Raw genomic sequence first — 23706 nt, 5'->3', positions numbered from 1 at the left:
ACAAGGAAGGTAGTACATTGCATTAACAGATCAATTATAGATCATTTGTTTAGACAACATTTACCTTGACATAATTTGACAGTATTATTACACTTCCATGAGTTAACAAAAATGAAAATCTTTCAAGTGTTCTTAGTATCAGGGCTTCACAATTAATTGGCTGGCCTTTTGAGTGATCTGTGTCTGTCCAGTAAGAACCAGTCATTTCTGTTTCAGTCTCTTTGTTGCATTGCTGAACTTTCACTGACATCAGCAGTTGTATTTAGGAAGTGTGTGTGTGTGTGTGTGAGCGCACGCATGTACATTTGTTTGCCTATGGAAATGGATGTTGAGGGTTACATGTGTGTGTAGAGGCATGAATGAAATGCCTTTGTGGTAACTCATCAGACCCTCAAGTGCTTTCTACTGAGTTAGTAATTCAAACTTTACCAAAACTGCTGGAGCTACAACTTTGTCTGCTTGCAGATGATGATTCCAAGGCCACAACGTCTGCAGAATAAGCAAACTTTTTGAAAGTTTTTTCTTTACTTTTTTTTTTTTTATTTGAAAACATTTTCACAGACAAATATTCCAAACCCGAAGGCAGAACTCCAGAAACATGTCAGATTCCATTTCAGTATGCGACTTTCAGAATAGTCCGAACCCCTTGTTTATTGCTATGGTTACGTGCCGTTGTTTACGATCTTATTCAAATTAGCAATTTTAAAAAGTCAAAAATGTAGATCCAATGTACCCAATAAAGAGACTAAGAAAACAACAATTTGGTAAATGAAAATCAGTGATTTTTTTGTCTTAGTCTCACTTTTTCATTAATTGACACGTATTTTCCGAGTTTTTAATTAAAATGTCCTGAACACTTACTGTACACACTAAAAACTCGAACCTGAATGTCCAGACTACTCATTCGGGGCACTTAGGTTACAAGTCCTGGTGGTACGCACGTTAACTAGTTGCTGTTACATTACAGAAGATGACATGGGATGCCAATTCCAACCAGCTAATTGCTATGAAGTGATAAGACAGCCGCTGGTGAAACATTTCAGAAAGATGCGGTTTCTTTCCGTTTGTGGGTCAGTCCATGTTGGTGACTATAAGAACTGGGAGGCATAGGACTTCAGAGAGGAGTGTAGTTTTCTAAATACAATGTCTACAATGACAAGTCTAAAAAAAAGTTAGCATCTTACAAAATACTCGATAAAGAATAAAAAAATGTTCCTCCTTTCCACAGAAAACAAACCAGAGTCACTCCTTGGCCTCGGCCTTGGTCTCAGGGGTCCCAGAGTCCTGAGGGAGAGAGAAAGTACACCCAGTCACACCACTGTATGGGGATGCTAAATGCTGCTGCCATGTAAACCCGCCACATTTTAAACCACCCGTACCACCTGATGAAACCAAAACGGCAGTATTAGTATATTTTCAGCATTCAGCAGGTTAGCACCTACTCTACACTTATGAAATACGAGAACAAGTCAAGAGACAAGTGTACTCCAATGCACTTTTTTCCACTCATTTTCAAAGGGGATGGACTTGTAATGAGAAGGTTGCGGGGTCAAGCCCCGTCACTGCCAGGTCGCCACTGGTGGGACGAAGTTCGACCCTCAACTGTGATCGTAAGTTGTTTTGAAAAAAAAAAAACAAAAAAAAAAAACCCACACCATCAGCTTAATGCCATAAATGTGATCTATAGTGAAATGTTGACCATTCCACACTTGTGGATACATGTTTTAATTTATATGTGGAAATACAGTGTAACACCACCCTTTATTTTTTCTCATATAACCTTATTTTTCTCATGCCAAGACAGACTGGCTTAAATATTTGTCCAGCCCCCTGACATCATCTACAAGTAAGCAGATTTCTGCACGTTCCAATCAGGAATGACTACAGAATACAGGTCACTTTTTCCCAATGCAAGAGCACAAATACGAAACCATTTCCATAAATGAATATGAACACAATATTCAAGACTCAGGGGTGCATTATTAGGTTTTCTAGTAATTCTCAATACGTTATTGGGTTAAGAATCAACTACACTGTAAAGTTAAATTCAAGGTTAGTTAATTTTAAGACTTGGGTTAGTGCGAGTATTATAGGTAGTGGGTTAGAGCAGTAAATAGTTGCAAAGTATTGACCCAGTACAAGCCAAACAATGGCGTGCAATGATCTAGCACTGAATCTGAATAAACTTGACTCTTACAGTATGACATGATCTAGTACTGAATAAAACGACTCTTACGGTATGACATGCTCTAATTTTCATTCGAAATAAAGTTGGATGCTAAAGGCATGCATAAATAAAAGGCACAATCAATTGATGGACAGATAAATAAATCAATACATCTGATCCACTCTGTAGTGAAGGATGGCGCTATATTAAGCCGGCTCCTATAATCTTGAAGGTGTGTCATTCGTTTTAAGATGTTAGATAAATTTCAGTTACTCACAATTTTATGGCTTCATCTTTTAATATCCTTGCGTTTTGCATGATTTGTGACAAGTCAAAAATTTAATATTCACCGCAGATGTACTTTATAGATAAACACACACACATTGAATTGTCACTCTTCATACTCTCATACCCTCTACTTTCACTGTCTCCCTCTGTCCTCTGATGGACAGGAAGGTGGGGGAGACGCTTCTCAGGCATGCCAGTGACAGATGAGCGAGAGAAGCAGATCTATGTGAGCAAGAGTTTGTGTTTGTGTGTGTGTGAGGGAAAGGAAAGTCGGGCAGAGGTTATGATTACATAAAGAAAGTTGTTACCCTGAATAAAGCAAGATTACCATCCCTTTTCCTGTAAGTGCTTTTCATAAAATGCTGTACTTCATGCATGCGATTAGCAGACTTGTGGACTTGCATGAGTTTACAGCAGAAGTTGGGAGTGAGGCTGGAGATTTAGCAGGTATCTGAGCAAATATGCAGACAACTGTTTCTGGTGCAGTGCAGTAAGGGCATGATTAATACAAATCATTTTGTAGATCAGAAACCAGAGCTTATCTACAAACACATTTATGGCAGTCTTATCTATGTCATCATTCAGATGAGTTCTGTTACTGATTGGTTGGATTAAAAATACTGCAATATCACATGCCACAAACTCTTAAGGGCATATACTTTAATCACCTGGAAACTTCAACTTTTAAATAAACAAAAACCTCTCTCTTCCTCACATGGAACCAGCGACACAGATGAAGACACAGAACAATGTGTTTATATGACATGATGAATTAGGAGTATATTTTAATTTGAATGGGTTTTTCATAGACCTTGTCACTGAAATCTGAATGCAAAGCATTAACAAGAGTCTCACCCCCTCTGGCTTGGTCTCGCCATTCTCGGTAGGCTCCGCCTCTTTCTCCTCCTTTTTCCCTTTGACTCCTCCCTTCTTTCCTTTCACTGCCTTCTCATCAGATGGCTTCTGCAATAACCAATCAGAGCTCTGTGTCCCAATAGTGGCGTTGCACAAACTAGCATTCAGTGAGAAGATAACTCACGAGTACCCAAACATATTTTATTTTCTAAATTCAAACAAATCCAATCACTTCCCTATAAACAGGACAAATAAATGAATGGGATTGGGGTTAGTGAGAAACACAACCTCAACCCAAATTACAATTTAAAAAAATACTACAGAGATTGCAAATGTGTTGAGACACTACTTATGATGAAGTTTTGAGGCAGGTGGCTTTTTAAAATTCTGTCCATGATGCTAAAGCAACATCACAAAAAACATAAATAAATATAATACGGGCATTGCCTAAGTATTCCAGACTCAGGAAGGCAAAGATGGAAGCAACTTTAGCAACAGTCCTTCAGTGTTTTTCAGTCGGACTTGGTGATTTCTTTTTCATTCTTATTTATTCAAGCTCTCAAGTGTCTTGGCCACTTAAGGTACCCATGTGTGAGCCCTGGTATGGTGTTCTCCACATCGGAGCTGTGGCTGAAACACCAGAACACGTCCTTCCGAAGCTGCTCCTAGCTCTTTTTTGCGCTGTGCTTCAGATTGTTTGTTCTTCCTTCTCCTTTAAGCCTTTGAAAAACTCAAAGAGGTTGCCTTAACAGATCCATTTAGCATTCGGTGTTGGGAACCTTTCCATGCCCTAGAGTTCCATACCACGATTCCACCAGCACTACTGGGCTTCACATCTCCACGATGGTCCATATGTGCTGCAGCTGCTCAACGTTTTAACCCAGTCAGATTGATTTCTGGCTCATCTTCCCACACCCACATATTGCCATCTTTTTTAGGTGAGCTTTGAGACAGTCAGTCATGGCTCTGTATTCAAGGCTTTGTGCTGCGTGCTGGAAACTGCTGACTTATGCACGTTTGCTGGGATCTTAGCCCTTTGCGGCTGTGAGGGTTCAACACTATGGTTTGGCTCATAGCAACACCTCTCAACCAGCTTCCTCCCAGCCCCACAGCTCAGCCAAGGGACAAGATCATCCAGGCTCTTCAAAACATTTCCAATCAGATCTCTTCCATTTCTTGATTATGGATTATGAAATAGTAGATGTTTAGAGATTTTCATTTTTTGTACCTTAGTTCTGATCTGTGCAATGCAATGACTTGTGCCCTACTCAGAATGCTCGCTGGTCTTCAGTTACAGTCTTACAGTCCTGAAATCCACTTGAATTTAGTAGGGTTCACAATTCTAGTAAACCATTTCAAGGCACAAAACCATACTTCATTAAGATCACTAAGGTTTCACTAATTATCTTGCTTGTTAGGATAGTTTCCATCTAAATTTAAACCTAAGGACTTCAGGAGTGAAAATAAATGCTTACGCAATACTGAACTTCTTTGTATATAACCTTGTAAAATTAATTCTACATAATATTACATGAACCTTATAGGAAAGGTGTAAATACTTTTGCAAACAATTACAGACGACCTTCTGTATAAGATACAAAAATGCTTGCCTGATATACATGCACTAGAACAGGATAGAATACCTACATATGCAAACAGAAAACTAAAGCCCAATATTATAGCAAACAAAATAGAAACCATATACAAAATGCATGCAAAAAAGTGATGCGTCCTGTGAGTGTATGTGGGTTTATGCATGTGTGCATGGCTTTGTGCGTGTGTGTGTGTTCTTACCTTAGCCACAGGCTTTTTGGGTTTGGGCTCAGGTTTAGGAGGAGCTGGTTTCTGTTGGTCAAAGATAGATAAGTCCATGAACACACACAGCCACACTGCACCCAGAACGAAAGTATCGGACAGCCATCGACCATCCCTTCCTCAACGCCCTGTTAGTTACTTAGTTATTACTAAGAAAGCCTATTATTTGTAACGACTGTACCCAGTCATGTAAATGAAATTAACAATAAAAAAGGTATGTAGTTACAAGATTGAATAATTAGGGTTGGGACCACCTGCTCGGAATGCTCGGTCTATATAAGGGTGTGAAACATCTACATCACAAACCCAGATCTGCCTTTGTACCAAAAGCTCCAATCATCTTTATTAAAAGAAAATTTTTACTAAAACACTGCAGAAAACATATGAGAGAGGCTAGACTGTCCTGACATATCTGACAAAACATATGAGCACATCTATATTAAACACTAATGCCACACATGATGAAGCTTTACAATGAGAAGACTACACATAGATATGAATGCATCAAAACTGCAAAAATGCATTAAAACGGCAAATACAGATGACAAGTTATCCCATAACATAAACTATAATCAGTGGGAGATACAATAAAAGTGTTGTAGTTTCTCTAAGGCTGCATAAAAAAACCTTGCATCTTTTGTCAGTGGTGCCGGTCAGGTATCTGTGGCTCTCCCCAACACAAGCCACACCTCCACTTGCCAGCCTGCAGGAATGCACTAAGCTGGAACACGTTACTGTCTCTCCCAGGACACACGATCCCTTTACTTGAACAGTGACATCAAATGCTAACTGATCACAGCACTACGGCTCAGGCACGCTAACGGTGGACTGGAGACCCGAGCTGGCTGTGGACCATGTCTGGAGGTCTACAGCTGCTCCACACCCAACACAGCACAGAGGACACACAGTCCCATTCTGAAAACCCATGTGGAATTCAACACTTTGATCTTCCCAGGATAACAGTGCAGAGTTCTGCAAATATGTCAATATAATTTAATAAAATGTCTCGAGATAATTACAATGTGCATTAAACTGTTGTCCACATCAGACCGTATCTACGTGAACAACCGCACACGGTCCATTCACTTAATATAAAACTTGGGAGAGAAGCATGAAAATCAGCCTTACTGAGGACAGGCGCTCAGACCTCCGTGTGGGCTGAAAGAAAGACAGACAAAGAAAGCCCATGAGCACACCGGACAAACCCTGCCGGAAAGTTTGCAAACGTGTGTGTGTGTGTGTCAGGTGGGGGGGGGACTTACCTCCTGCTTTGTGACTTTAGTTGAGTCTTTCCCCTCTGCTCCCTCAGGTGACTGGAGAAGGACACATACACACACACATACATACACACACACACATACACATACACACACACATACATACACACACACATACATACACACACATACATACACACACAGTAATCGGTTTAGTGGTGTGTGTATCTGAAACTGTGAATGTGCACATGAGCTCTTCCTCAGCCTGTTCATTACCAGCATTTGAATGGCTGGGAGAAAGACAACATGAATATTTAAACCTGTAAATTTACTGCAGTGAAAGAAAAATGTAAATGTTTATGTTCTGACAGACTGGGGTTTTGTAGGATAAGTCTATGTAAAAGTAGCTTAAATCAATAAGATAAAATAAGACTTCTTTATGATGCGAGAAGTGAACATATACATGTTGTCAAGCAGGACATTTCTGGTCAAAACAACCCTGCTGTAATAATCGTGCCATTTCACAAAAAAACCCTGATATTTAACCACATGCACATGTATGTTGAATTAGTTTGTTAGATGCATTTTTGTAATGCAAATGCGATGCTTTTATTTATCTTAAAGCTACTCCTTTGTTTACAGCTTGATATGCTAACACACTAGTGAAAGTGTGACCTGTGCTTATAACAGTCATAATATACAAATGTCATTTCGGCTGCATTTTCCCCCTAAAATGTACTGCTGAAAAGAGGTTTCCGTACAGGTCCTAACTCAGTATCCTAATAAATGTCATTCACAACAGCTTGCCTTTCAGAGGGCAGCTAAATATTAATATTTTGTGTGTATGTATGTACCAAATGTTCCTACAAGGATATGAACATATGACATTTGATCTTGTAGTGCCCCATGGATATAAATGCAAATGCTTTCTTTTTAACAAACAATTAATTAGTAAAATTAAGAGCCAAACTATTTACTTTTGGTTACTGAGGTGAAGGTTAGATGTAGAATTAATTAGCTGCAATAATCATTATGTGATCCCTACAAGAACAGTAAACAAGACTGTGTGTTTGCGTTGTGCATACATGCCTGTTAAAAGGGCCAAGTATCCAAGTCTTAATTGTTCTGTAACTGAATAATACTGCCACGAATAAAAATAAAATAAATAAAATAAAACCATATGCAGATCTTAATTAAACTTAAGGAAATATATCCTGGAAGCTGAGTTTCCAATTATTCAAAATCAACCCATGAATTCTAAATCCTAAAAATAATCTGTACATTCAAATTTACATGCAATACCGGCCGAGCAGCCACAGAAAACAGTTGACTCACCTTTCTTGACTCTAGTCAAGACTAAAAGGTTAGTTCTCATAAATAAGATCCAAATATGAAAACTTTTCATCGGTAAAAAAATAACGCTACAACACCCATGTGTTGTTGGTTTGAACAAGTATTCAGTCGTGACTGAATGTACTTCGACAACCGACACTGCCACGTCTACTAACGGATCTCTGCTGTCCAGACACTCGGTGATTGGGGTGATGCACGTTTGCACGGCAGTGCTCGAGCTTGCAACGCAGAGTCCTGACCTACAACGTAAACGTCTCGCGCTAGATAACCGAATTCCCCCGGAGTTGCAGATCTCGCTCGAGCGAACCGTCGCCGTCCCTATAACGTCACCATAGTCCACGCTCGAGCGTTTGCGTGCACGCACGGTCCACGCTTTCCTGCCCTTCTGCTGCGAGCTCAACACAAACCGATAATAAACTGGAGCGGCTGTCACGCTCATCGCGTGCGTGCGTGCGTGCGCGCCGCCTCGCGCGTTCCCGAGACAGTTCCGCGTGATTGACGAGCCGGCCGCTTACATACGGGTCCGCGCCGCAATGGGGGAGGAGGAGAAAGGGTGTCGCTTCAAATGATGCCATAAATAAATAATAGATTCCTCTGGCGATCGATGAAGGTGACGCCGATCGAGGAGGAAGACTCAGCAGCGGCCAACAGAGTTAGCAGAGGTGAGGGGAGCGAGGACCGCAGGGGTTTGATTAAAACGGGCGCCGCTCGAGCATCGCCGCCGAGTGACATTCAGCGCGAGTGCGCACGAAGCGGCGACTCCGGTACAGACTAATAACCCACGACCACGGAGGCGCGAGCAAAGCCCGCACCGGGGCTGAATATGCATCGCGCCGCTGTGCTTGGGGACGCGGAATAGCTCCCGCGAGAGCCGCCGCGTGTCGCATTTAAAAAGCAACAAAAACAACAACAACTTCACATTTGCTCACCCGCGCGACGTTTCGGACGCGTAACCGTCGGAGGAAACCGCGCCGCTGTTCCTCTCAGATAGAGCAGGCGGCCCGCGAAGCACGTCGCCGCAGTCCGGGCACCAGCGCGACCCTCTTACCTTCCTCTTTGGCATTGTCCCGTCCGTGTTCGCCTCCTTCCGTTCAGCTGAGCAGGTGGAGTTGCCCCGGGAGGTGCAGTAGTGAGTTCGTAACTACCCCGGCGCGCTGGATCGATATCTCACACGCCTCTGCTCATAACATGTTAACAATGTGCAGACCACACGCCCCGCCCTCCTCGCCCACCATTGGGCAACTCCACGCACACGGAGCCTGGTCCCTGTACGAGGATTGGCTCGCCTCTCAGCTATGTAAATATTTCGCGCACACACATTGGCCGGGAGTTTGAAAAAAGCCTCCCTGCTGTCGCTCCCTATTGGTTTCGCGCTTTTTCTACGCAAATCAGCGCTCCGGAGCCACGGGATTGGCGTAAAGGCGCGAGTGAGCGAGGACTTAGCGTGAAGACGAGCCAATCTAGCCGTGACACCGCGAGCTCGGGTGTCTGGGAAACGTATGCCTAACGCAAGCGGGGCTCAGGAATGTATCTGAAAAGAAACTTAAAAAACGCGAAAAAAGTCTTTAAACTCTTTTGATGTTTTTGACTACACTATCCTCGTCTTCACCAAATGATCGAAGGTATAGGTTGTAAGAGCAGTTTTCGTTAAGCAGCGTTTGTTAACACAGGCCGTGAAAACGCAGCTTCACCATTCTTTCTTTCAAGTCACAACAAATATAACCGTCAGTCGATTCTGTAGTCAGAAATGGTCATTTGGACACAGATGTATGTCGAAATCAAGGTGGAATAGGATACCAAATATTTCAATTACATTACAGAACGAGTGTACAATGTGATTCACATGTGACACGTGATTTAAAAGTGCACGAAGCCTTTTCACTGCAAACTCAACAGCACCTCTACAATGACCTGACAATGCAACGCCTTCTACATTAACCTCACAATGGTCAACATTAGACAAAGCCTGACAGCACACAACATACGTGTGCTCTGGAATTGTACTGGAACCCCAGTACGAACAATTAAAGGTTTTCTGTGTTTGGATGAGGGTGTGGTGCCTATTTGTAACCGTATTACTAGCTTATGAATAAGATTGCATAGATTGGTCTAGTATAGTGTAAATACATGAGCTACGTGGGGAAAAAAACCTCGAGGCATTCCTGAATCGTATTGGTCCCATTTGTTTTGACACCCTCTGTGTACAAACTACAAGCCACTATTAAATTCATTACTTCAATTTAAATTAAACCTTAAGACACAAACCCACATACTGTACAAACACATATAGAAATTACAATAAATTACAAAATCAAGCAAGCACGTACCAGAGCAGAAGACTTTAATGCAGTGGAATGTTCCTACAATTTTGCAAATACTGACTGCAAAATAGTGTTTTCAAAATAATTATTTAAAACAGCTTGTAAGTGTGTATGTGGGCCTTTAAAAACAAACAAAAGAAAACATACTTTGCATTTGCACTCTGGACATAATTCTCAGACGGTTTTGTACATTACTTTCCATCACTAGGAGGAGGACAGAATATGTAACTGAAATATTTTAATATTTATTAAAATACATAAGTAATCAACTCAAAGGATGACATAAAATGTTCCTAGCTGTCATTCAGTGTCATCCCCATAGCTGAATTACTGTTTCTGAATTACTTTCACTATTTAGTTTATGGTGATTATTATCAGCATACAAAAATATAAAAGCCTCTTTACAGGTAGGACTTCCCCTGAGACACTTTAAGTACAGGTCACACTATTGGATTTCTGCCTTGTTTTTAATACATTGTAAGACTGCCAGGTACATTAAAAACAAAGTCCATAAATAAAAATGCATCTTTTTCAATTATATAAGCTAAACAGATCACAAGTGTTCACAGAGGCCCATAAGTATTTGGGAATAACTAAAAACAACAGATCCTTAACAGCCTTTCCACATTCATAAGCTGGTATTTTACACACCAGCCAAACTATAGGGTAATGTATCATTTCAGAAACAAACAGTTCATAAAGGATACATTATACATAAAATATACTATTTCCTGGTAAAACGTGAGATCTGCTACAAATCTAAGCACATGTCAGGATTTATCTAAAGTCTAGCTGCAGTCTGGGCAGAAAAAATAACACCTAATTCATCATGACCATTCAGGAAGTGGAAATGTATCCATTTTTTCTATAGACATTCAAGGACTGGTTTCCAAAAGGTGCTAACCTATAGCATACATGTCATGATAATATGATATAACAAGTACTAACTTTGAACTGTAAATAGCTTAAGTGTTAAGTCTCATCACAGCAATGCTGTTTCTGAAACTCTGCCCTCATTTGTTGCTTGGTATCGGAGCATAGCTGTGTGTGAATGAGTCCTACTGGCCTGTTTCCATTGGCCAGTGATCTTCAGCCTGAATAGGCAGCTCATACAATGCCAGTACAAGTTTGAGACAGTCTTCAGTCATGCATGCACCAAAAGTGCTTCGTAAGTCTGCCAGTCTTACACAGAGCAGAGTTCAAATTCACGGAGAAGCCCCGAACATCCAAGCAGAATAATTATACCACGTCATTATCTTATTAACAAAAACTTTGGGTGCCTCTAAAAATCCCTGACTGAAATATAAAATGTTGTAACTCCATTTCTCAGAATAATGATGTGTAATAATAATCTATGATATGAGGAACTCTCTTAAAACTACATCATGTACAGACACTATACACTTCCAGGACAGTACAGGTTTTCTGAAGGATGTAAGAGAGAAAGTTTCTTTCAACAACTAAGAGAATATCAGAAAAGCAACTCCACTGTGTGATGCCAACTGAACATAGCTTTATATGAAAAAAAGTTCATAAAAGACAGACTCTGCTAAAGTATGACAGCATCTTTAATCTCTCACAGACACCTATCTGCACTTCAGGAAATGAAGGCTATTCTTTTCATAGCGTGACTTCCTCGATGTCATCATCGAATGTTGTGATGGCCCTAACAGCGAGACGGCCCTCTGACACATGAAGAGTGTTCCTGCTGGTGGAGAGGTCACTGCTCTTCAGTCTCTGGGGTGTCTCCGTGTCCCGCCTGCGCCCGTTCGGGGCTGCCGCTAGAGGTCTGGCTTCGCTAGGAGAGCTGAGGAGTTCCATCTTGCCGGTTGGATCAGGAGGGGGAAAGGCGGCTGTGGAGCCAAACAGCTGCTGCATGAGGTTAGACTTCCTCTCCTTCACTAGACTGCTCAGGTCCGGCCTGGAGTCTTCCTCTCCTGGCAACTGGCCTGATGCATGGCTTGGGTTCCGAGGACCAAGCACTTCTCGAGGGTTAGGTTTACCAAATGAAGGGGTGTAGCTGCCAAAGGCAAGGTGAATGTCCTCATTGGTTCTCTGTGTCATGAGACCTCCATCCCTTTTCCCACCCCCAGACATGCTCAGACCCTCATGAGGCTCAGTGAAGGTGAAGATGGAGCCATTCTTCTGGTTTTGGGACACCGAGAACTGGGGAGGAGAGTGAATGCTTCCTGCCTCATCTGAGAGGAAGTCTGAGTTGTGGCCCTGAGTTTGCATGTCAATCTCATGCATCTTAGCCAATAGCATCTCTTTACGCTGGCGCTCTTCCTCCTGATTGGCCTGGAGCTCGGGTTCTCTCATCCACTTTTCTTCTTCTCCTTGTTTATGAAACTTCTTTTTCTCTTCCTCCTTCTGGCTCTGGTGCCACCTCTTCCTGTCTTCTTCCGCTCTGCCCCACCCTATTGCAGAGGTAAAAAAAATAAATAAAAAAAAGACAAGGTTTTTAGCAAAAAGTATTTAAATTTGCATACATTTGCATGTCCTCCTGAGCAAAATCTACTATGTCCACATAGCAACTGCCCTTCTTCCTGAGTTGAAGACATTTATGGGTTTTAGTAGATTTGTAGCAGAAGCTCTAGGCAATATTTCTATATTTCGATCTCTTCCTACATCTGTAAATCCAGGTGGGACCATTAGTTCCAGGCAGCAGGTTGAGCTCCCGGCATCTCTCCAGCAGCGATTCTAAGCCACGTCTTCATCACTGTGCATTTCTCCCTGCTGAGTTTGGAATGGGGCAGTCTGTGCGACAGACGACACCTCACACCAACTCACCTTTAAGAGCTGTTTACACTGCCTGTACTGTGTATAGGACAAGCCTTAGTCACATCCTCCTCAGTAGTACAACTAGGGAAACTGGGAGAGAAGAATGAACAGCCAAATGTGATGTGTGGTAACATGATGTACGTAGAGACTTACCATTCCTTTCCCTCGTTCCCCTCTCTTCATTTGATTTGAACTCTTGAACAATTCTCAAATCATCCTCCCTGTATTCTTCCTTTAATTTTTCCACTTCTTTCTGCATTTGTTTAGGTCTCTCTCTTTCCCCGCTTCTCTCCCTCTCCCAGTCAGAGGTGTTCTCCATCTCTCTCTCCTGCACCTCTTCTTTCTCTCGTTCTCTTTTTATCTCCAGACTCCTCCGTCCTTCAGTGACCTTCTGCGTCTGCGCACTACTCTGAAGCTGCTGCTGGAGAGAGACGAGAGTCAGACAGAGAACAGTGTCAGAGTCAGAGGGAATCAGAAAAAGACGAGAAAGTTGGAAAAACAGTGAAATGGATCTTGCTTTCTAAGGCCATCACGTGTAAAGAGTTTTGCCACTGCTTTACTGAGCGTCACTGCCCAAAGTATGAGTCCAAAAACAGAAAAATCCCAGAATGTCTCCACTACGGTGACATCAAGATTTGTGCATGCACATTTTAAGACATATCAATCTCAGACACTAAAGATTTTGATAATATTCAAAAGAAAAGACTTGTGAACCCTTTTGTACTACTTGAACTGAAATCGTATTTAACAAAGAACAAACATTTTTACACTGTCCATATTTCCTAGTTTAAATAATTAAAGTAATTGATAGAAAAAGTGCATGAACCTGTTGGAAAATGACCTATTTAACAGAGGGCAACTAGAGGGACGTGATCAAGTCAATCCAGGTGTGGGTTTGACCCACACTGCCATATAAAACAAAAATTTGTTACAATATATAAAACAAGGTATGTGCACAAAGAGGAAAAGTCATTGACACCCGCAAGACTATAGAAGGGCTTACAATGAATTTCTGAAGCCTCCATCAGTCAAGAGTCTTTCTGAAAGAGATTTCTGCTTTGTTTTCTACAGTTTGTAGAGAGAAAACTTAGCATGGCACAGGGGTGAGTGTCCTAAAGAGGCCAGTGCACATGCACACTACAGACTCCTCAAACAAGTAGCACAGGATCTGCAGGAACCCTGTGCACTTTAAGTCATATATGTAGGACAAGAAAAACACTGCACAAAACTGGAATTCAATGGTAGTTAACCACTACTTCCCATAAAAACATTCTTGAGTTTGCTAGATATCCTGCGTCACTACTGAGGCAATGATGTGTTGACATAAGGAACAATAGTTGAACTTTTTGGTAAATGCACAAAGCATTATATTGGGGACACTGCACATAAAACACTACATAACACCAGAATCAATACCCAATCCCATATGTGAAGCATGATGGGAAAGATATAATATTATGGAGCTGCTTTGGTGCTTCAGGGCCTGGATGGTGTACAGTTGTTCAGAGACCACTTAATTCCAGGCCATATGAGGAAATTCTATGGCTGAAAGGACATCAAAAAGACAGAAATTCTGCATTATAAAATGGCCAAGTCAGTCTCTGGACCACAGTCCCATTAAAATGCTGTAATCTAAAACTGAAAGACTGAAACATCTTTGCAGATGATTATGCCAGAAAATCTAAAAAAGCATTTGTAGGAAGTCACTACCAAATCAAGAGGTCAATTAGTTTCTAAAGATAAGATTTTCACATACTTTTCCATCAATTATCTTGAATATTTGAAATCATTTGTTCAATAATCATTTGCTCAATAATAATTTGTCTTAGAGCTGTGCTTGTGAGAATCACTGGAACATTGTAACCATCTTATTAAAGGCACATTTAAATCTCTCAATAACTCTAACAGAGTCTGATTTACTGAGATGTTGGTTCAGTTATTGATGCAAGCAGTCTAAATGCATGCTAAAGGCTTTTGTAAAGCTGTACTAGTGAGGAATGGGAGGATTATCTATAATCCAGAGCTATCTTTAACCCAGGGCTCTGTTTCATGCAGCTGGATTAATGAATTAACTAGGATACTGGTTAATCTTTGAAGTAACTAGGCTACAAGGTAACTTCTACCAAGTAAGATGAGCATATTTGTAGCCATTCATGGTGGAGATGCAATAGTAAAGCTGTATATTGATTTCCTTTAAAAGAAGGCGAAAATACCTGACTAAAATGAATACAAGCTAAAAACACTTCTGACAATGTTTGGGGTTGAAAGTGCTGCATGCTGGCATGTAGGAGGGAATGCACTTTGCTCCAACCTTTTTAATCTTTTGTTTCTGATTCAGAGCAGGCTGTTGGACCTGTGGACCACCAGTGACTTAAATTATCAGCAAAGGTTAGCAAGTTACTTGAGCAATTATGGGAAAACATCATAAATGAAATCTAAAAAAGTAAAATTAAATAACTAACAATATATTAATGAATATGGTTTCATTTTTCTTAGACATTGGCATATGCACAATATCTAATGTAAGTGCAGCATCTAATTTTGTTCTTTTAAACAGTCACGTCATCTTAAAGCTGCTGTAACTAATGTTCAGGGCTCTTGCTTCCAAACCCTGTTTACACTGGGTTGTTTCATGCATCAGCCTATGTCCTAAAGTGGTATGAGGAAATGGATATAAGTCCATTTTAAATGTGTCCGGGATGCATTTAAACTCCTTTCTGGATAAGACGCTAATGCTTCCCTTCTGTGTATGTGCTGCCTATGCCTACACAACATAACTGGCAGACAGAGAGGACCACCTCCTTCAGAGATTTCCTGGCTGTTGTAACCTATCAGGAAACTTATCCAAACAAACTGTGTTGTGATTACAGAACCCAGGACAGTCACAGACATTTTGCTCCCCGAAGCATCTGTTTTAGTGATGGCTGACAGTTTTCACAAATTGTTCTTTATAAATCACTTATAGCACCTTTAAAGATACTGGTTAAGGTTTGTTTTAGTTTGACTATAGCTCTGACTTGCTTGTAAAAATGGAGGGTGGAGTACTTTTAAATTTGAAAGAAAAAATTTAAATATAGTACAATGGAAGTTTTTCATCTGACAATGAGTTCTTATATTCATTACTGCTCACAAAGGAACCCCACCCCCCACCCCCCCAATGTCTGATAGGCCGGATTTTGCTAGCAGCGTTCCAATTTCCTGCAGCTTTTCATCATCAACACTCAAATATCGACCGCGACTTTTCAAAATGGAAAAGAGCTCTGCACAAGCTAAGCTCAATTCACCCACAAGCCCAGGGCAAAAGCACACACAAGCATTCGGTAAATGGAACCAGCTTTTTCACACACACAAAATAAAAAAACTTCTGCAACTCTCAGCCTGGAATACAGCTCATGATATGAAGAAGCAAGGAGGCATTTATTTAAAAATACATCATCAAACTTGCAAAATGTAATATAGCAAAGCCCTTTGTAGAGCTCATGAATAACGTATTTGACACTTTTAACAAATCCTCTGGGTCTTAAAGAGTAGATTCTTTGGCCTGAAATGCTGTACTGTTCATAGCAGCTTTTACATTTGAATTCTGGAGCTCCGGTAGGGTCATGGCAAAATTCCTACAGATTTGACTCAAAGGTAAAAAGAATTGACAAGCAAAAAATTCACAGAAAAATTCACATACTTAGTGAAGTACTGATGCACTTGTAAGCATCAAAAGCTGTGGCAGCGGTCACAGCTAGGATCTAGTCCTCTGTACCGGCACCAGAGCACCCGCACCCATACCCACACCATTACCCGCACCATTACCCGCACCCATACCCACACCATTACCCGCACCATTACCCGCACCATTACCCGCACCCATACCCACACCATTACCCGCACCCATACCCACACCATTACCCGCACCATTACCCGCACCCATACCCACACCATTACCCGCACCATTACCCGCACCCATACCCACACCATTACCCGCACCATTACCCGCACCATTACCCGCACCCATACCCACACCATTACCCGCACCATTACCCGCACCCATACCCACACCATTACCCGCACCCATACCCACGTGTGCAGCTCGGCGTTCTGCCACTGTGAAACAGACTCACCTTCAGAGAGAGGTACTCATTAGCCTGACCATCAGGGGACGACTCTGCGCAGTTGGTCATAGCAGGAGGAGGAGGGGGTAACTCCAGGGAGAGCATCCTCTCTTCAGTCTGAACAGCTTTACTGCTGCTTCCGCTGGAGTCTGACACACACACACACACAGAACCTTTATTAGATACACATACAGTGTTTTCTCCAAGATGCAGGAAGACAGCAGAGGGTATGATATTCTTGCCATTTCAAACCTACAGCCATTTCTTCAAAGCTTTTGCCCCTTACGTGCATTGATCTGTGCGGCTTAAACAACCCCACTACCTTTTCTCTTGGTGGGGCTCTCTGACTCTTTCTTTGGAACTCTTCTCGACATTCTGTTAGCGTAAATGTTCCAAACATCCAGCTCCTTCTCTCTCTCCTAAAAAATCATAAACCAAACACTTATACAAGTCAGGATACATTATAGACAGACTTCTATTGCAAAACACAGAATCAAATCAATATAGACTGAATATTCCATTTTTTTAATATTCTTTTTAAACATTCTCAAATAAAACCCAGTCTGTAAGATCACTAGGCCTGATTGACATGTTTTGTATTTGGTCATACTAACACATCAACTCCATTTGATTTGCTGTACAAAATGGATTTGAAACTTTGGTCCTGAGCTTTTTAGCTTTGAAGGAAATTTTGGCCCGCGTGGTACATGAGGAAAGACCAGCTTGTTTGACGGTCACTGCCTGGGTGAGTTTGCCCAGCAGTACCTTTAGTTTGACACCAAGTCTCTCCACTTCCTCATGCAGAGCTTGGACTTCCTGAAGGGCATCATGAGTTCTCCTCCTCTCACTGGCCAGTTGCCTCTGAAAGCTCCCGTTACTCAACTCCATGTTCTTCTCCAACTCCTGAGTGGAGAGGACAAAGTCCAAACACACACACAAGTGATTATTAATAAATCACAACAGGATCCATGAGGAGGCTTAAGTGAGCAGTTCTGTTTACTGTCGATAAACTCAGCAAAAAGAAGAGCATGAGCTTCTTTTTTCTGAGAGATAAAAGGATGGATGGAGTAGAGCTGAAAGAGGAGAAAACAAACAAAAGGATTGTTTGTGAAAATGTGCAAGGACCATGTGACCCCCTGAGATGGTTGCCATAGGAAGGTTTCCCTGGGTAACAAGCCTCTGACAAAGGCTACCTTTTACTGGGTTTTTTTTAAAACACAATGTGTATGCACGTGGCATTAAAAACACAATGTGTATGCACGTGTCGATCGATCGATCGATCGATAGATCGATAGATAGATAGATAGATTGTAATAAAGTACACAGAGCTTCCAGAGAAACAGAACGTTTCAGGCAGAGGTCCTTCATCAGCCGTGCAAGCAAGCAATAAATCAGAGATAGAGAGAGAGAGAGAGAGAGAGAGAGAGAGAGAGAGAGAGAGAAGCACAAGAAAGCCGTTCTGTGGAATTGTTAGAAGATGCAGACATGATTGACGTTTTACAAGTGTGGACCGTGCACAGCAGCTCCTTTTCTCATTATTGTGTCCGAAGTACTTTGCTGACTTTGTTAGCAGCTTCGGACTCTATAAAAGACAGCGGTGACCATGTTGCACTGGTAGCTCGCTACAACACTCAAAAGTGTATTTAGTACATGTAACCTGACCACTATGCGACATGCAGCAAGGTGTCCTGGCTAAATATAAGAAAGATTATAATGCGTGTTCTCTTCAAGCTGTGCCAGTTACAACAATGCAGGGTAACTTTAGCTAAGGTTAGACTAACTTTTCATGCATTTACTCAGCAGATGTGAGATTTGAAGATATTTTAAGAGGCAGATGTACAGCATTGCAGGTAGCCAACGTTAGAATTTAGTGTGAAATGGCAAATAATTGCATAAGCCTCATCAATTACATTGATGTGAAATTACAACTGCAGTCAGCAGTGAGAGGAAATGCAGAGACCAAAGGCCAAAATTCCAGTCAGTCAGTGAAACTGTGGACATGAGTAGGGAGCTCTTCTTTGACCATCCTAGAAAGATTAAGTACTTGAGCAAACAGCGCCATCTTTGTACACACTAAATAGTGTTTTCTTCTTTTTCTTTCTTAATTGCCTTACTCCCATGCGGTTAGATGGAAGGAAGGGTTGGATCTGTTAGATATGTGAAATTAAAATAAATATTCAATAAAACAAAATATGGTTGTTTGTAGACCATTTTTGTGCCGTAAAGTAATGCCAGTCCTTTCCACTAGCTACAATCAACAGCATATTCCCTACCTGTGGGGAACACTGTACTGTATGTGTATAAATGTGTGTGTGTGGTACCTTCACTCTACGTTCGCTCTCTTGCGCTCTGCTCTGCATGAGGCTCAGCTGGCGTGCCAGCTCCTCCCTCTCGCCCAGGTGTTGGTCGTTGACCAGACGCTGCAGCTTGTGCAACCGGTCACGGCACCTCTGGAGGCGGGCGTCAGACTCCCTGCGGCCGCTCTCGGCCATGCGCTCCCGCTCCCGCCCGCGGCGGAGCCTCTCGCGTAGCGAACGTGTCTCATTGGCGTGGCGTGCCAGGAGCTCTGCCACCTCGCCCTCGGCGTCCCCATGCCGCTGCAGCGCCCTTTCCTGGCGGAGCTGCAGCTGCCGCAGAAGGTGGTTCTCGCGCTGCAGCGTGTCGGCATGCAGCCGCAGCTCAGCCAGGGCGTTCCGAAGCTCGCTGATCCGCAGCACACGCGCCGACAGCACACGCTTGGTCACCGCGTCCACGCCTTTGGCTGGGGCGTTGACACCTTTGGGTGTAGCATCCCGGCCCAGGCTCTGAGCGCGCAAGCCACATGGGTGTGGGTAATGGGGCGGGGCCTGAGGACCTGGGCGCCGAGATGCACCCTTATGCACACCTAGAGAGGAGAATGGAGGTGCTTATGAACACACAGACTCTCAAAGCTTTTACAGACCCAACAGACATACATACAATATAACTGATGACAGAAATCATATAAATCATATATTTAGCTTAGTACATCATGTCCGGCTGTGCCTAAGAGGCATCACGCCTGACCTTGCTTAAGCAATGTAAACGGAATTACATGGGGAATTCCAACTACAAACCAGGAAACAGGTCAATGGTTTTTGTTTTAGGCCTGCCTTGAGCCATCTGCTGGCGGTTACTGGCACTGCAGCCCAATTAATACCAGCTGGCTAGAATCAATCACCTTACAATTCGATCTTTCCAAAAATAAGGACATGAACATTTAAAAGACAATGTAAACATGGCCCTTTTAAATAGCTTTTACTTTATCTCAGTGTCTAAACTACACACATGTCTAAAGAAGAGTATTTTGGATGCAACACTGGAAATTACTTGACAAACATATTCTGAAACAAGAGTACTGTTATGTTCATTTTATGACCATGTAAATAAATGGGAAAAATCTCTAGTGTAATATTGTCAAGATCTGCTGTGACCTGTTGTGACATTCAGTTTGTTGTGCCATGGCAACAACACAGGAGGTAAGGCAAGACTCTGAAATCTCTGATTAAACTATTCCTGGATTTCATTTACTCCATATAACTGACCCCCTGGCATCCCCAAACCACTCACTCAGTGCAGTGTACATGCATGTCAATCTCCAGGTTCTCAGATATGCATTCCCATGATGTAAGCCTCTGACATTAGTTAAATCAGTCACCTGAAGCTTTGACTTTTCTTTGCCTGAGTGCGTGTGTGTAGGTATGTCTCTGTCCACTGGTATGACCTGTAGCAAAAGCCATGTTTGCATGTGTTGTGTGAGCTCAGGGAAACAGGTACACATGTAGAGGTACCTGGCCGCTGTAAGGGACTGCTAGCAACTCTCCGAGGCCTCTCTCCTCTGCGTGGTGATGGAGAGAGTGACCGTGGAGACAGGGACCTCTGAGACAGAGAGACGTTCTCATAATTGTCCGAATAGAATGAGGCGCTGCTCTGCTCTCCATCTGAGAGACGCTCCCGACCCTGATCTGTGTCCAGGCTCGGCTCCCCCGTTCTGGTCTGAGCCCGGTCTACTGGCAAGCTCTCAGAGTCGTCATGAAACTCCTCTTCCTGTTTTTCTGAATGGAGGGGCGAATCTGTGTTCTTCCTGTGGCTGTGGCGGGAACGTTGTCTCTGTTCCACTCTCTTTGCCTGATTATTCTCCGAAGAGTCCAGTGTATTTTGGGAATCCATCGGTCTCCAAACTACAGCAGGACCAAAGGCTGAAAAAGAGAGCATAAGTGGAGATATTTGCCAAGAGTCAAATGACTAATTTGATTGTTCCCTAAGGCACATTTGCACATCATGTGAGAAAGGTACAGTAGTTAGGAGTTTATGTGTTCACCTGAAATCACTTGCCTTAAATGTAACCAATCTAGAAATTGTCTCCCATCACCTTGACAACAGATGAAAGACCCGGAGTTGGCCACAGCACACTTAAGAGGTCTGTGTGGGTGTGTAAGTCTCTGCATATTTGTGTGTCTCTTTAGATGATTGCAACTGGCCTACAAGCGCTCTGAGAGAATTGTGATGTGACTCACACTGTTGTCCTAACCACAAGCTCTGTGAAAGGATTCACAAAGACTTGTACCCACCCACCAACTTTCCATATTTCAACAGCATATCAAAAACAGCAATAATAATAATAATAAAAAAACTTTAGCAACTCCTCACAATCCTGATAAACCAAATGCCTCCTGTCTGCACCAAAGTGGACAGAAGCAACTGTGGCTACTCAAACATGCTAGCACATTCTGTTAGAACAAGCTTGTCCCCTGCTTGTGAGGCATATCAGGCACCATACAGGGTGGCATAGCAACATAAACACGTCGGCTCAAGACTGTGCGTGTGTGCACGTGCGCGAGAGAGACTGATTACAATGAGGGAACTTTAAATACACCAGTAAGCGAGAATCAGGGAACAGCTGGATTCCTGAATGCCAAGCTTACAGGTTTCTAGCTCTATATTTCACTAACAGTTCACTCTTCAGCCAGGGTCTTAGCAGTGTTGAGCCTAGAACATTCTGTGGTTTCTCTGCAACAGAGGAAGCATAAGTCTACTGAGATTGGCCCTGAAATCTGAGTCTACTTGAATTTTAAAAAACAAGAAAATAAGGTTTAAGTTTGTTTGGAACTGTGCACAGTTGTATGTTTTCTTTGTGTAAACATCTCATTCAGCTCATCCAATTATGTATCAATTAATGTATTATTAGAATTAGAGGCTAAAAGGACAGACACAAGAAACGTAGCGTGTGGCTCACCAGGCGACTGGGAAAAGCAGCGATGCTTATAAATACTGTGGTATGGAGGGATTTGGGAAGCGCTATGATGCGCGACTGCAAAGCCTTTAAAAAGAAGCCTGGTCGTCAGAAAGGAAGCAGTACGCTTACGACTAGACAAGGCTGGCAATAGAACAAGCTATTTTTGACTGCATTAAATTATATACTGCCATTTTTAAATATACACATCATGACGCCATTAAGCACTTCTACTGAAATTCCGAAACCATTATCTAGCTAGTCGGAGCTGTTTATTGTCCTTATCTACAGGTGTCAAAGCGTCGAGTTTCTGTTGCTGTTAACCATGCCTATCCGGAACCAGACTGCGGTGCAGTATATGCACATAGCGCATGTACTAGCTATCTGAACGGCAGTCAGGGTGAAAACATGTCAACTATTAATTTTACAAGTAAGACAGCTAGCTAGATTACTAATAATGATGCTACAACAACAACAACAACAACAACGCACTAAAACAGGAGGATTCGGCTAGCGTTAACGAGCTACACGACTTCCGTTTGTCGCTGGCTAGGTTAGCTATTCTAGTTTAGCTACCATTCTCCATACTTCCATGTTGTTGTCGACAAAATTAAAGCCAACAAGGATTCTGCTATCAAACCAAACTCATTCGTTTCAGATTTACCAGTTTCGTCTCAAGTGTCCATGTGTCTTCCCTTGACGTGGACAATCAGCAGAGAGGCAGGTTCGTCTAACCCAACTCCGACTGGGCTAGCTAGCTGGCTAACATAGCTAACTAGCTAGTAACGCTAACCGTCTGGGGCACGTTCAACACAGCCAGCAAAACCATCATAAACAGCTTTAAAATGTCGCGGAGCTACAGCGCTGACGGGCTCTTCTCAGACACTGCAGATCCACGGCAGTCCGCTGTCTTTTAATGAAACAACTTTAACTTAACATCAATCTCTGTTGGTCTGGACACCGATGTAGTAGAAGTGGGCAGCGTAGCAATCTAGTGACGCCTTGCCATAGCAACCTCCCATAGCAACAGGCAGCAGCAGCAGCCATAGAAAATAATTTACTAAACTTAATCCCTCGGTTACATAATGCATATCCACGTTTGGGGGATTAAAATATAGTGGTGGTGTTGATTCAAGGTCTGCCAAGTTAGCTGACCTAATTGTTTATCTCAGCTTTCAGATCCATTTGTCACTAATGTAGGCTTTAGAACACACGTTTAAAAGTGAACAGTGAAAATCAGCGTTGCCTTCTATTGTAAACTACACTTCCCAGCATGCATTTGGCGTTGTGAGTGCCCTGTGCGCCTGTTGGGGAGCAAAGTACATATGGATCTAGCACTATTACGATGATATAAATACCGGGGGCTCGTTCATTTTCATTTTCTTCTTCATCTTCTCCCTTAAAATGAATCGTGCAGCCCAAACCGCAAGTCCTACAGAAACTTGGTCAATAGGTTGTAGTCCCTCCCGATACTCAGGCGCCAGATTGGACTCCAGGTGGCGCTAAAGCGCACTCAAACGCATTCCAGTCCATGACTCCTACACCGTATGTCATA

The 23706-nt window shown here is 42.4% G+C and overlaps 2 protein-coding genes across 6 annotated transcripts; both read right to left on the bottom strand.

The window, feature by feature from the left end:
- Window positions 1–519: 519 nt before the first annotated feature.
- On the bottom strand, window positions 520–8904 carry hmgn3 (high mobility group nucleosomal binding domain 3). Its single transcript, XM_027009462.2, has 6 exons — window positions 8744–8904; window positions 6388–6438; window positions 6254–6283; window positions 5105–5155; window positions 3311–3418; window positions 520–1284 (listed from the first exon to the last, which is right to left on the bottom strand). The coding sequence occupies exons 1-6, from the start codon at window positions 8756–8758 to the stop codon at window positions 1243–1245; spliced, it is 297 nt and encodes a 98-aa protein (XP_026865263.1). The 5' UTR covers window positions 8759–8904; the 3' UTR covers window positions 520–1242.
- A 1115-nt stretch (window positions 8905–10019) lies between these two features.
- lca5 (lebercilin LCA5) lies at window positions 10020–23111 on the bottom strand. 5 transcript variants are annotated; one of them, XM_027009385.2, is made up of 8 exons: window positions 22155–23111; window positions 20710–21117; window positions 19222–19784; window positions 17666–17803; window positions 17223–17319; window positions 16910–17049; window positions 12951–13218; window positions 10020–12433 (listed from the first exon to the last, which is right to left on the bottom strand). In XM_027009385.2, the coding sequence occupies exons 2-8, from the start codon at window positions 21086–21088 to the stop codon at window positions 11637–11639; spliced, it is 2382 nt and encodes a 793-aa protein (XP_026865186.2). In that variant the 5' UTR covers window positions 21089–21117; window positions 22155–23111; the 3' UTR covers window positions 10020–11636. The 5 variants fall into 5 exon arrangements, with proteins under 5 accessions (XP_026865186.2, XP_026865184.2, XP_026865187.2 ...); XM_027009383.2 differs by having other exon boundaries at window positions 22816–23111; XM_027009386.2 differs by having other exon boundaries at window positions 12951–13215; window positions 22816–23111.
- Window positions 23112–23706: the final 595 nt, after the last annotated feature.

Source organism: Electrophorus electricus, chromosome 24 (assembly GCF_013358815.1).
Source record: "Electrophorus electricus isolate fEleEle1 chromosome 24, fEleEle1.pri, whole genome shotgun sequence".
Classification (NCBI taxonomy): Eukaryota; Metazoa; Chordata; class Actinopteri; order Gymnotiformes; family Gymnotidae; genus Electrophorus; species Electrophorus electricus.
The sequence above is the reverse complement of the archived record's forward strand: the minus strand, read 5'-3'. Positions and strand labels throughout refer to the sequence as shown.